This window comes from Lonchura striata, chromosome 5 (genome assembly GCF_050655825.1).
Source record: "Lonchura striata isolate lonStrDom1 chromosome 5, ASM5065582v1, whole genome shotgun sequence".
In the NCBI taxonomy this organism is placed as follows: Eukaryota; Metazoa; Chordata; class Aves; order Passeriformes; family Estrildidae; genus Lonchura; species Lonchura striata.
In genome coordinates, this window is record NC_140707.1 from 47097497 (window position 1) to 47110868 (window position 13372).

Sequence of the window (13372 nt, forward strand, 5' to 3'; positions counted from 1 at the left end):
AAGCAGGAAAGACATGGACTGTCTAACCACTGCTTAGCAATAAGAAAAACATCCCTCTGTTATTAACACTATTTTTGTCAGAAATCCAAAACACGGCCCTGTACTGGCTTCTATGAAAAAGAATAACTCTATCTTAGCCAAAATCAGAACAATTACACATAATCCTTTGAACAGTTTTTTTTCTCCCATGTCTTTTCAACTAAATTTCCCCCCTGTTGTGGTGTTTTTTTTTTTTTTTTTTTTTTTTTTTTTTTTTTTTGGGTGGGGGGGGTGTCTTGATTACAGTACTGAACCTAAAAAGGCTGAATTGACACAAATGTGTTGAGTTCTTTGAAAGCCATGAAATCCCTAGTTAACTGGAGTGTTTTTTTTTTTTAAGTTGGGTCTTAAATTAAAGCTGATGTGTAAGTGCATCTCTACCCCTGGGGTTCCTGCTACTCCCTGTTCTAGTGTCTGGCACTGTTATGTGACTGACCAGGGCAGTCCCCCTGTCGCAGTAGAAAGTCTTTGCTTCAAATGATATGAGCTTTCCCAGAGGTTTTTGGGTGTCAGGACAGATGCCTTAAACTGAATGTTGGGTTAGTCTATTAGATTCCTTGTGGATATAATGAAATAAAAGAACCTGCCTAAATTAGTCTAATAAAGCTTTTGATCCGCTACAAATAAAATTTTTGGCTCCTTGGGGATCTGAGGGCATTTAAAAATGTGTGTTATTTTAGCAATTGTAAGGAATTTGTGATGGAAGGTAATGGCATGATGCTTAAAACTAGTCCTGTGTTTTAAACCTATTTTAAGCCTAACAAGTTAGTGCTGCTTTAAAATTTAACGAAGATGCTTCTAAATCACTGTGTTCTTTACTTGAGCCAGATTTGCTTTTAAAGTACATGTCTTCCAGCAAGCAATCAGTTCTGTTGCTTTTAGGTAGGACTGATAAAGTCATACCTGCAAAACTGTTCTGTTAATGAAAAAGCTTTTACAGAGCTTTGTTTCCTCTGCAGTCTGCCGGGAGGAAAAAATGTGTAATACCTTCTCAGGTAATGGGACTGGTAGACCCTCTAAAGATGAGAATCAAATCTCTTGGGAAAAGTTGCATTTCATTATGCATATATATCTTGAAATTGAACGGTGAGCATGGAATTATGCTCTTTAAATCTCATTACTAGTTTGCTTTAGTTAAGTATTTGGGATGTCTTTGTGGTTAGATAACACTGTTAGTGCAGGATGTAATGGGCAATCACAGTCTTCTTGTGTGGAGCTCTTCAAGCTTAAAATACAAATTGTAGTATTCCTGGGGCAATCCTGCAAATAAACTTACAGCACAGTGTGAAATTAAGCCTGAAGTCTCAATTAGTCTGTCACTTGCCATAGAATATTCTAGGCTTCTGGCATAAGTAGTTAAAACAATGATTTCTGTTAAAGCAAGGATTAAAAATGTATGACTTTGACTAACCTTTTGATAATGACAGCATCCTTTACCCTCTTCCATAGATTGGTGTCACTGTTTTATTTCAAGGTACCTTGGGGCCCTGTTGAAGTTCATTCCTCTCCGCTCAGTGGTATTTCTTTCCTCTTTACCATTCTGTGAGTGGAATTCACTTGCCTTTGCTTTGGAAACCAGTACTACTTTAAACATGCCTGGGGTATGATGTCAGGCTTCTAGCTGCCCCTTCAGAAGATATGTCTCTCCCTATGCTCTCTGTCAAATCTGCTAGCCATGTACAAATCTCAGCTCCCTAAGGCATCCAGAGTGGCAGGAGGCATCTATGGTTACACAAGTCAAGCCCAACTATTTTTTTACTCTTCCTGTCCAATGTCCCCTCCCTCCCTCCCTCTTCTCCTTAGTTCAGATGCTTGAAAACTCAGTGAAACTTTATTTAATAATTATAAGCTACCTTTCCTTTTCATAAACAGTATAATGCTTTCTAAGGTGTAGCATAACATGACAATCTTGCGGAATAACCTTCTAACTTACTTGGTGGGGTAAGACAGAATGTAAGCTTTTGCTTGCACTAGCGTATTGCTCAACAGATCACTTCCAAAAACTAAGCCAAGACTTGGAATGACTCCTTGTGACTTAACTCTGGGCTCCATCACGTCTAACTATTATTTGGGAAGACAGAAACCATAATGTTGAATGTAGTCCTGATTCTTTTTTGTCTCCCCAGCTTTATATGCTGAGCATGAGGCCATATGGTGTGGGATATCCCTTTGCTCAGTTGTGGTCATGTGTTCAGGCTGTGTGCCCTCCCAGTTTCCTGCGCATTCCCTGCCTGCTTGCTGGTGGGGTGGTGTGAGAAGCAGAACAGTTTTTGACACTGTGTTAATCACAAATCCAAAACATGTAACCATGCAGTTACTGTGAAGAAACATAACTGTACTCCAGCCAAAACCATATACATATATATATATGTAATGTAATTCTGCACACACCTTCTGTGCTCTACTGACCCCGTGACCCTGGCCATTGTTGAACATCTATGTCATTTTTTTTTAGAGAAAATTTGGAGTAACTCAGTTACCTTGTTAGGAAAGTCTGTTTGCAAGGCATGATTTGTTTGGGGAGAAAAAGCTTAGTAAAAAAGAATTTAAAAATGCATTTTCATTGATGTAATGGACATCCATCTTCATTACATCAATGTTACTCTTCCCCATGTGAGTAACAATTCAATCTTCAGACCAGTCCCAGAACTCTTTTAATCAGCAATCTGCTATAATGCTGTCATAAACTGACGCATCTGCCTTTTCTAGTGCCCTACTTGTATTCTGTCAGAAAAGGCATTTACTGATATGTCATTGGTGCTACATTGATCTTGCTGATCTGATTTTGTATGTTCAGAGAAAACACAGCAGTCTTTTACTTAGGGCCATCAAGCCTACTAGAAAAATTGCAAACTAGGCTATTTTATTTATCTCTTGGCATAAATGGTATGCTATTGCTGTGTGTTATGATTCTAAGAAATCTGTTTTGTTGTGTTTTGGAGCTGTATGATAGGCTTCTGATAACAGAAAAGCATACTATAAAAGCAATGGGAATTAGAGATGTTAATGAGATCTCATTAAGCTAAATCTTCTTTACATGTTATGTTTTAGAAAATCTTCATGAGACCCACAGTGAAAGAGAAGGAAGGCATGTTGCTTTTGATGAGACAAGGGTGATTACCAATGCCCACTGAAGCACTTTAGATTTGAGATTAGTCTTAAGAATGATTTTTAGCAGTAGGCAAACAGTGGGGAGCTCTGCAGTATTTTGTATTACTTTGAAAATATGCAGAACACTAGATCTAGAATATGCGGCAAGTTGTGAATTGTTCCTCTGCATTTTATAAATTTGATTAAATCTTGCTGCTCAGAGCATTTTATAGTCCTTGTTGTTAACCAAAGAAAATGAGATGCAGTTTTAGTAAAATGAAGTTCTGCTGTTGAGAAATAAACCATGCATATATTTTTAAAAACAGAGGCCACTTTTGTTGCTCTGTAGGTCAGTGTTTGTCTGCTCACAGGAACTGTCCTATTTTGTGAAGGAAGGGGAGATGTTGGAAGGTGTGTGTGCTCAGCCTGTGCACTTCTCTGCACAGAAGAAATTGTCCATGCATGTTGAGATGTCTGACTCACATAGTGTAGCCCAGTTGGACTGAACTGAGAAGTGGCTTAGTGTTTTGGTGAACTTGCCAGAATAATGCATCTTTTCCATTCATCTTGCTCTCCAGTTCCTGAACCTCATGATCGGCAGTCAAAGCTTGGCCTCCCCTTTTAATTTTGTTTTGTCTTAAAATTGCCCCTATTTTGTGACAAAAAAAATGAAGGAAACCTTGAGTCTGCAGTGGTATACACTGTTGCAAATACACTTTTCCTATTTCTTCTTTTTTTAACCACTCTCGTAGGTAAACATGAAGCAATTTCTCTCAATACTTCTAACAGTATTTTAACTTGTGGTGTATGTCTTGTTTACCAGGCCACCAAAACAGTGCCTAGAGATGGCTCTAGGCCAAAGTTCCAATGTCATCAGCCTCTTCATAACTAAACTGTCTTATTGCAGCAGGGGAAGTAAGACTGTGATTGCTAGAAATGTGGTTAGACAGTATAATGCCACCAAAGTAAGTCCTGACTCAACACTGAAGAGCTGCACAAGTCAAGAAGAGCTGTATGCACTGGTGCAGTGTATCAGTCCAAGCCAATCTCTTTTTCAGCTCCCAACTCATTCCTGAATGCAGTAGTCATACAACATTTGTTTATCTTCCTGTTTTGTTGTTTTTGATTTGTAAACCAAAACATCCAATTTATTCTTCACCATATTTCTACAAAATTACATGGTTTGAATGCTCACTTGCTTGATTGCTTGAAAGCTTTCATCTGTAGAGTTTAGCTGTTTAATTTGTATGTTCTTGGTTGTTTTTTTATTTGAATTTGGAGTTCAGCTTTGAGTGCATTGTTTTTATTTTATTCACATTGTTTTTATTTTCCTCTCTTTATGTATTTTACTTCGGGTGCATCAAGGATTTCTGTCAAAATCTACATTGTTGTATATTTTCTATTGTTTAAAGTATTCTTCCTATTTTCTGCTAGTCCCTGCCTGTGTGTGCTCTTCCAAGATATCAGCTAAACCAAATAAAATGCCAGTTGTTGTTTTTGTGAGTGTGTGTGCCATTTTGAGATAAGGTGTGGATTTAGATGGTAGAAACCACAAGGAAGAGTTTCGGCTTTTGCGAGATTTTGTTTTGAATGCCTTCTTTTTTATTGTTTTGTTTGCTTTCTGCTTGCATGCCTTTTTGCGGGCAGAACAATTACAATATTCCCTCCCTGCTTTTTATTCTTGACACTGGAAGGTATAGAAGTAAGAAGTATGACAAGGATAATGCATCTGCAATATTCAAATAAGCATCTTTTGTTACTACAGAAATTTGAGAAGATTTGCAGATTTCTATCAACCTGAAGAAATCTGTGACTAATTACTTGAAGCTGTTGACGATGTATAGTTTAGGGTTGGCTTTATTTGGTATCTCTGCTCTGGGGTTTCTGTAGCAGATTTAACAGAAGGAGACAAATTCCCCAAATCTCTAATATGTTAATGGGAATACTCCTCTGATTCATGAGATTAGTAGATAGAGTAGATTAAAAAATAAGAATTAAAATCCCACCATATTTTACGACTTTGGTTTTTTTCCAATATAAATGACTCAGCTTTTAGTGATTACTGATAGGGAATTTATGCCTTTCAGCATAGGGATTTCATAAAATTAGATTGATTTTAGCAGCACAAAGTGACATTATATTATGGACAAACACATTGTTATTCTGGCAGAAGATGAATGGCATTAGTAAAATGTAGCAACCTAAGAAGTGGAGTCAGATTCTTGGGCAGAGTAGGTAAATCCATACATTTAATGAAGAGATGGGGAGGAAAAATAATTGTTTAAATAGAGATAATTAAAAAACTGTTAACTGTTTAAATAACTATTTAAATTGCTCTTGAAAGAAAAAAAAAGTGTAAGCTTACTTCTTCAAAAAAAAACAAAATACTTTAAAACCATCTCCCCTCCAAAAAAAAACCCCTTGTTTGCTTTTGTTTTAGAAAATCTAATGAGGCCACTTAAGAACTATGGAATCGCATGGTAAGCATGTGTTTTTATTTAAATCAAGTTTATTTTCACATGTACTTGGTATTGTGCTGTAAACCTCAAGTTATTGTTTATTGTTTCAGCATGTCTATGGGTTTCTTGATAGAAGAGACTGCCCCGGTTGTATGGAGAGGGCTCATGGTAATGTCAGCTGTTGAAAAATTGTTGAGACAGGTAAGGCTTAGTTATGTATTTCTGCTTCACAGTAATCAGTTATTTTGAAATGCATTTAACTGATACATGAATATCCAAAACTTTATTTCATATGTTAGTGGTTAAATTCAGGTAAGGGAGGAAATTGATACTTTTGTGTTTACCTCTCCACCTCAAACAGATCTGTTGTTCTATGCCTTTGATGAGTGAATTACCCCAATTTGCCTTCCATCTCATTTCTTTTTATGTTTCTTTATGCAATTGTTAAAAAAAAAAGCATTTTGAAGTTGCCTAAGGATTTTGAATGTATAGGTATCTATGCATATCTACAGCTGTATTCCCTTATGTGCTTGTTAATTCACCAGCACTAAGGATTCTTGGATGGCATTTGAAGTGACAGGTACAGGAAAATCATTAGCTACAATCTCTTTGTAATGCAGATAGATTGTTAGTTAATAAATCTAGTGGCATGTAGAAGTGGGATTACTTCTTTATTCTGTGGCAGATTTTTTTTCTTTTATTTTGAAGAGATCTGTGGAGTGCTAATGAGACAAATAGCTGAAAAAATGCATTAAGGTTGCATGTTTAGACTTCGAAGTGACCCACATTGTTCACAGCTGGCATCCATTCTAGAGATCTACTGTGTACAGCCTGGAGATCACAAGGTTTCTGTTTGTCTTCTTTAAATGCTTCCAAATATTCTGCTTCTTTAATGACTGAAAATAATATTTTTCAGCCTATTTCCATTTTTACTGAATTCTCCTTTAGCACAGGTTTTAGAATAGTGGCACATACTGCTCTAGTGACAGAAATCATATGTCTGCCAAAATTTCAGGAAGAACATCTTTGTCAAGAATTGACCTTTAAAAGTAAGGGGTATCCATGCCAATAGCTGTGGAGACCATTCTGACCTCTGTGTGCTGTGTTGCACTGGCTGGCTCAGGAAACTAGAATGTAAAACCTTGAAGGTAGTACTAAAGCTAGCACCTGCTGTATTGGCATGCTCTGCCCTGGAGACTGGAGGCTGGCAGGCACTGCAGTGCTGTTCTCAGTCCGCAGTGTCCCAGATGGGGAGTGTGTGCCAGCATCCTTGTGCAGGGTGCGGGTGATGCTGTGTAATGAGCTCCCTGCTCCCTAGCAACCAGTGCAGTTACATGCTGGCCAGCCATGCTGTGGAAATGAGACAAGTCCATTAATGCTCAGGGTATCACTGATTTCCCTGGCAGTGAAACCTAAACTGTGAAGGAGGAAGGCTTTATGGTTAAATTTCTCTTGTTCACATGCAATGTGCTTCTGTGTGATGACCGGGATAGTCTTAAATGTGAGCTGGAAAAGTTTGCATCTCTTCTTTTGAAGAGAAGCTCACAGATCACAAGGGAAAATGAACAGGTCTGTCTGATGTCCAGGTGGCTTTAAGAAAGGAAAGAATGCATGTTCCAGACTGAGATGTGCTATTTTGTTTTTAAAAACTGTAGTTTCCCTTCTGCAGTTACCAGCCATTCTCAGGAACGGGTTAACTGTAGGACCAATAGTTTAATAACCTTGGACACCTAAACAAGACAGAACCACAGCATGTGATGATCCTTCTAAAGATACTATTGTTCTATTTTATATTAGAAATAGTTTTGTGTTCTATTGGGGACTTAAAACATTTTTGTTTTCTCTTTATCTGTTCTGGTTGGTCTTAGCTATTACCTCTTGTTTTACAGGATAAAGTTGCTTCCAACAATTAAATGCTTCTGCTGGTATTTAAGTTTCCAAACCCATATTCTTTAGAAACAGCTTATCTCTTTAGCTGCATAGAAACCATTTAAATTAGCTCCCTAATCTAGATTTGGAGTATAATGTAAGTGTAAGAAGTTCCTGTGCATTCAGAAAAGCTGGTAAAATACTAAGTTCTTAAAATAGTTAATTCAGCCTGATAGAAAACATAGATGTTCCCAGATGTTTTCCCTAAAAGCACTGGTGTTATTTCATTTTTGTGTTTACTGTTAGATGGTGGAGAGGTTTTTTAATTGTTTGATAGCATCAAGACCATGCATTCACTCTATGAATAATTTTGGATGTGTTTTGGTTCTTTCCATATGATCAAATATGTTTTTTTAGAGTCTGTCATGCTTCTGATGCTTCAGTACAGCATTTGAATTGCTTAGTTTCCAAATTCTGTAATGGGGACTTGTTGACTCATAAAGATGAGTGCCTGTAATGAGTGTTTCAATGCTTCTCTTACTCTTGGAACTTCTAAAAATTTATGGAATTCTTACTTTGTTAAATGTATTCGTTAAATATATACATAATGCTTTTTGTATATACTTAGTGCACATGATCTCGCTCTTTGTAAGACAGGTTTATTGAATAGTGTCAGAGTGGTAGATAATGGGCAATAATAGTCAAGTAGTGAGTGCTTGGTGTTTCTCTAATGCATATCTCGTGAGCAGGGATGTTTTTTTGCAACAGACCATATTGTTCTCCTTTAGCAGAATTTGAAGGAAGTGTGCCTTATAATACCAAGCAAAGTAAACAGTTCAGGTTTCTATATTACTTACATTACCTATATATTGATTAGTATATAAATGAAAACATATAGCATTTTGATTCTATAACAAAATAATTGAGCAACAGAAAAGAAGGAAAGTGATGCTCTTAAGCTATTGAAAGAACAAGAAATACAGAAGGAAATGATATTTCACCTGTAACGAAAGTGAATTGCAAACAGTAATGGAACATTTGATCTTTATAAACATATGCATAACTCTTTCTGTTAAATATATCTCTAGTTTGTATGTCTTGAAATTGCCAAAAATTTTGTTGTGGCTGAGAAGTGGCTTCTTTGTTAAGATAAAAAGATGTACTGTAGGCCCATTTACACTGCAGGATGGTCTATCACTGATCTCGGTTGTAACTCTTATTTCCCTGTCCCAAATACCTTCATGTAAAAAGTCTTTCACCTCTGTTAACACTTTTGAATCTTGCTTGCCTGTAGGTGAGGTAGATGAGAGTATTTTTTTTAAATTTAAGTTTTAAAAGATCATTCTTTTCTCTGAAGGTATAATTATAGTCTAGGTAAGGAAGCTTTCATAGCTCTCCAGTGTCACCCATGGCACTGGGCTTTTCCTATGCAGTTTTCACTTCACTTGAAAAGCTGCCTACTCTTTTGTCTGGTCCCATTTACTTTGTTCCTTTACTCTGTGTCTTAATTCAGTGTGATGGTATTTGGTTCAGATTAAGCAACCTACCTCAAAACTCATAATCTTGCTGTATTTGTTGTGGGACTGATTTCTGACTAACCTTTAGGCTAAGCACAGTAATGATACAATTTTTTTGAGAGTTGCCTAAAGCCTGTACTCGAACAGTAATGTGTCTGAAAAGCTGTTGAAATAAGCATCAAGTAGGTGGCTAAGAACCTTAGACATAAAAAGATGATAGAAAAAAAAAGAGAAGGCAAGCAAAACTTGATCTCTGATTTGAACTGCTTTTTCAGCAGGGATTTCAAATACCATTACCACTGTCCCATACACTCCATATGGCAAGTTTTCTAGCACCATTCTGTTTTCTGACTTAGGACATCTTGAGAGTTGATGGTGAAAGAGCAGTTAGGAGGGTGAAGATACAAACCTGCTGTATGTCATGGAATGTGTTGTGGCAATTATTCTGCCAGAAGGCTCCAAGAAAGGAAGTGACTCTGTGCTGACTGCCAGTTTACTGTCGCTATAGTCATAGAAGCAATACAAATGGAGGGGGCTTCCTGTTTAGAGAGTAATCAGTAGAACTTTTAATATTAAAAGATAGCAATTGTTGGTTTCTCTGATCTTGGACTCACTATCTTATTCTGTGTGTGTTACCTAGTTGAACTATCAGCAGAGAAGGAAAAAAAAATCAATATTCTGCACATAAGTCTGCTTCTCTTAAAAAAAAAATAGGACTACAGATAAAATGCAAATGCATATTTTATTATGTAATATTCTCCTTGTATCTTTCTCCAATCAGTAGATAAAGTTATATCACTACTGGAAGCAAGTGTTGCCTACACAACATGGATTATAGATACCAACAATCATGTTTTGTGTAAACAGTCCCCCTGAAACTAGCCTAGAAGTCTGTTCTTTTTCCAAGGCGTGGATTTTGGGTGGATAAACACCCTTAATAGGATTTGTTACCCTGATATGACATTTTAACCTATGTTTTTGCAGGCTAGTCAGATCTTAAGAGGCAGGACTCTTATAGTTCTTCTTTATCGTAGTTTTCAAGAGTACCTAGAATATTTTTTGCATCTTTGGTATATTATGGCTATAAAGCAGAGCCTCAGTGCTTCTAAGTATTTGTGAATCCTAAAGGTTCCTTTGATGCACTTGATAGGGATGAAGCCCTGTTCCCAGAAAGATGATGTTTTTCCTGCAATGGCTTAATTATAATGAGTCCCTAAAATACTCTTATTATTATCAAATTGTAGTTCCTCTAACTCTTTCTTCCTGCTTATTTTAGCACCACTTTAGCCGCTGTTTTAGTCAAGGTAGGTGTTGAAAGAAAATGAAAATAAAACAAAGTTTCACTGGGATGGGTATAATTAGAATGAAAGAATACAGTGAAGTTATCAGAAAGCAAATTAAATAAAACTTCCAATGCAGAGCCATTATCAGCAAAAGGAAGTGTAGCCTTGAACTTTGATGCTTGGACAAGTTTTGTTCCCTGTAAATTCATGTTGAAAACCATAAATTAAACAGAAGAAGGATCAAAGTTATTAGCTAACCCAGAGCTGAATAGGACTGTAGTCTAAAGATTCAGGCTTATCCTTTAAAAAATTTGAAATCAGTAAAGTTTGAAATCAGTTTATATGGTTATTTAATCTGTATGTAATTTTGAAAATTCGTCTAGGAATGAGGACTCCATGTGCTACTTACTTTCAAAACCAGCACCTGCTAGAGATAGTGATGGTAGCAATTGTATAGTGGAGTGTATGAAACTTGGACCTTTTTTGTAAGGATTCTCTGATGCTTAGTTATCATACATAGGTAGTTGCTGAGTATATCATGTTGTCACTGTGAAGAAAATTAACTCTACTGCAGCCAGAACCTGCACACATACATTGTAAGGAATAGGGAAGATAGAGACAAATGGATAAATAGTCTTCAAAATATTGAGCAGACTATGGGTTGTGAGGTCTGGGCTATTTCAAGAGCCCATATTGGAAGCTGCCATAAAAGCAACCATTGTGTGAATAGAACAATAAAAACTCATGTTTAAAGATAGGGGATTAAGGTAACTTTGAAACAGAAGTAGTATTTAATTTTTGGAAAGCAAATACTATGGAGGCTATATTGTTTTGGGTTTCTGATGAGTCTGAAGTGACTCATCTCTATAGAGGAGATTATAAATAATCAATACTATTTTTGTTTGGCCACTAAGTGGCCTTACTTAGTAGATTCCGACATCCAGTTGCTACTGTTTGAGAAGTGTGTATGTAATTATTGGCATCCTCCTTTCCACCATTTACATTGGAGAGGTTGCAGGTATAGATTAGGGCTGGAATTTCTTTAGGGGTGGTTTATTTAGCTGTAAGTTAATGCTGCACTTGAGAAGACAGAAATAGGTAAGGTATTGAGAGCAAATGTATTTATACCTGGTAAAATAGCCACCAAGTTGGCATTGGTTGTTGTATTGTCCACATTCTAGGCAGTCAAATGTTCTGTACATGGTGTCTGTCAACATCAGTCCAATCTTCTTTGGCATGTGTGTGCATAACACTCTTGTCTTATAGCTCAGAAATTCTTCAGCCTGTAATTTTCAGCTTTGCACTGCCTTATGTGTCTGTGTGTATAAATGCATTTCTTATAAACAGAACAATGGAAAAAGTAAGGGAAAGCTTTCTGTATTAGGAGGAACAATGTGGATTTGATTTGAAGCAGTAAACAACGAGAACATAGTCACTGAAGTAGTTAAGTACTATGTGCTGAGCCATTTGTCTGATTGATGGGTATGGTTTCCTAAGAGTCGTCCTTTGGCTTCTGTTTGTGACCATGTATTGTCTTTTGCCTTACATTTTTGGCACCATGGAAATTTTGTTCTGCATTTCTGTAGTGTTCGGCACTATAGTGAACTATATGTAACTATAATGAGTTACCATTTTTTATGAGAGATGCAGAGACATACAAAGAATAGTATTTGTAACTTCCAAATAAATATATTTTTCTTTGATGTTTCTTTATATTTATAAAACTTTTCTCTTTTGAACACGATACATTTTGTGTTCCTGGTTCTCACTGCCTGTTTGTATGAATGACATATATCTGTTAAGAATGCCTGAGATCAGTGTAAATCGGTGGCATTCACCATGACTGGTATTCTTCAGAACTGAAATCTCTTTTGCAGATACATATGCAATTGCTTAGCTTTAGATTGTGCATGCTACCTTGCCTGTATATTCTCCAGCAAAGAGGCATCAAGGTGATACTGGGCTGTGAAGCCTGTAATGTGCAAAGAGACAGTGAGGAACTGGGTTTATTTTGTTTTGAGACAGTTAAAGGGAGATATGAACTGTTTTCTTGAACTTCTTAATGGATACATACAGAGGAGATGAAAGTAGATTCTTTGTGGACATGCACATTAATAGCACAAGATGTAATGAATGTATGTTGCAATATATAGTAAGAAATGTGAGGGGGTGTTGGTGGTTTGGTTTTTTACAGTTGAAGCAATTGCCTGTCAGAACAGGTTTCCGGGAGACATTCTCAAAACTTTTTTGGAAGATATTAAGAACTCAGCTGGGCAAAATCTGAGTAACCTGCTTTACATTGTTTCTGCTTTGTGCAGACAGAGGTCCCTGAGGTCCTTCAAACCTAAGTTGTTCTGTGAGTCTGGGATTAGTTCCAAAATTGGCATTCCACTGCATATTTGATTGTCAGTCTGTAACTCCATTGAAGCTCAGAGAGAAGAAAATGGTTCTGCCCATCACAGAAATCATTGGTTAGAGCCCTCAGTCAAAACCTAAACTGCATGTAGGTGTCTCTCTAATATGACTGCCTTAATCACTAAGCGAGGGAGTCGTAGCATTAAGTGTTGCAGCCAAATCAACATGTTTCAACGTAATGATTGAGACCATCCTTTCCTCAGTAGCATTTGTCTCTTTAGACTGTTGAGGTGCTGAGGTGGTGACATAAAAGACAAACCCAAATAGGCTTTATTTTTTGAATGAGTATCCTTAATATGAACTATGAAAAAAATAGAAGAAATACATATTTTGTTTTCCTATCATACCTCTTGTTTTTATAGAAGTACCTTGATCTAGGAGAGGTTTGAAGCAGGTGTTGATGTGCTCTCAGGCACTAAGAATTGAGTAGGGATGGCATAAAGAAGTTTTGCTGAAGACTTCTGGCAATTGTTTTGCATTAGCTTTAGTAGTTTACTGTCTAGGGTGCAGGCCTCTATGAAACTCAGACTAAGAAATCTAGCCATTCTCTGTAGTGCATGGAGAAGCATACATTGATTTTGTTTCTTTGTTGAATCTTGCCATCAGTGTCAGCCCCGAGTAATTTAAAATGTAATTGCACAAAGAAAAATGCAAAGATGGTAGGAAAAGTAATTTCAAAAAAACAAGTAGAATAAATATT

The 13372-nt window shown here is 36.8% G+C and overlaps 1 protein-coding gene across 9 annotated transcripts in view; it reads left to right on the top strand.

Moving 5' to 3' along the window:
- The window catches only part of NUBPL (NUBP iron-sulfur cluster assembly factor, mitochondrial), a 183547-nt gene that overhangs the window by 23492 nt on the left and 146683 nt on the right, over positions 1–13372 (top strand). For all 9 annotated transcript variants that reach the window (XR_014955677.1, XM_085580470.1, XM_085580471.1 and 6 more), the window contains exons 5-6: positions 5570–5609; positions 5699–5789. Coding sequence is in view for 8 of the 9 variants with exons in the window: in XM_085580470.1 (XP_085436596.1) it covers positions 5570–5609; positions 5699–5789 (131 nt within the window). In the remaining variant the exon portion in view is untranslated. The remainder of the gene's footprint in view (positions 1–5569; positions 5610–5698; positions 5790–13372) is intronic.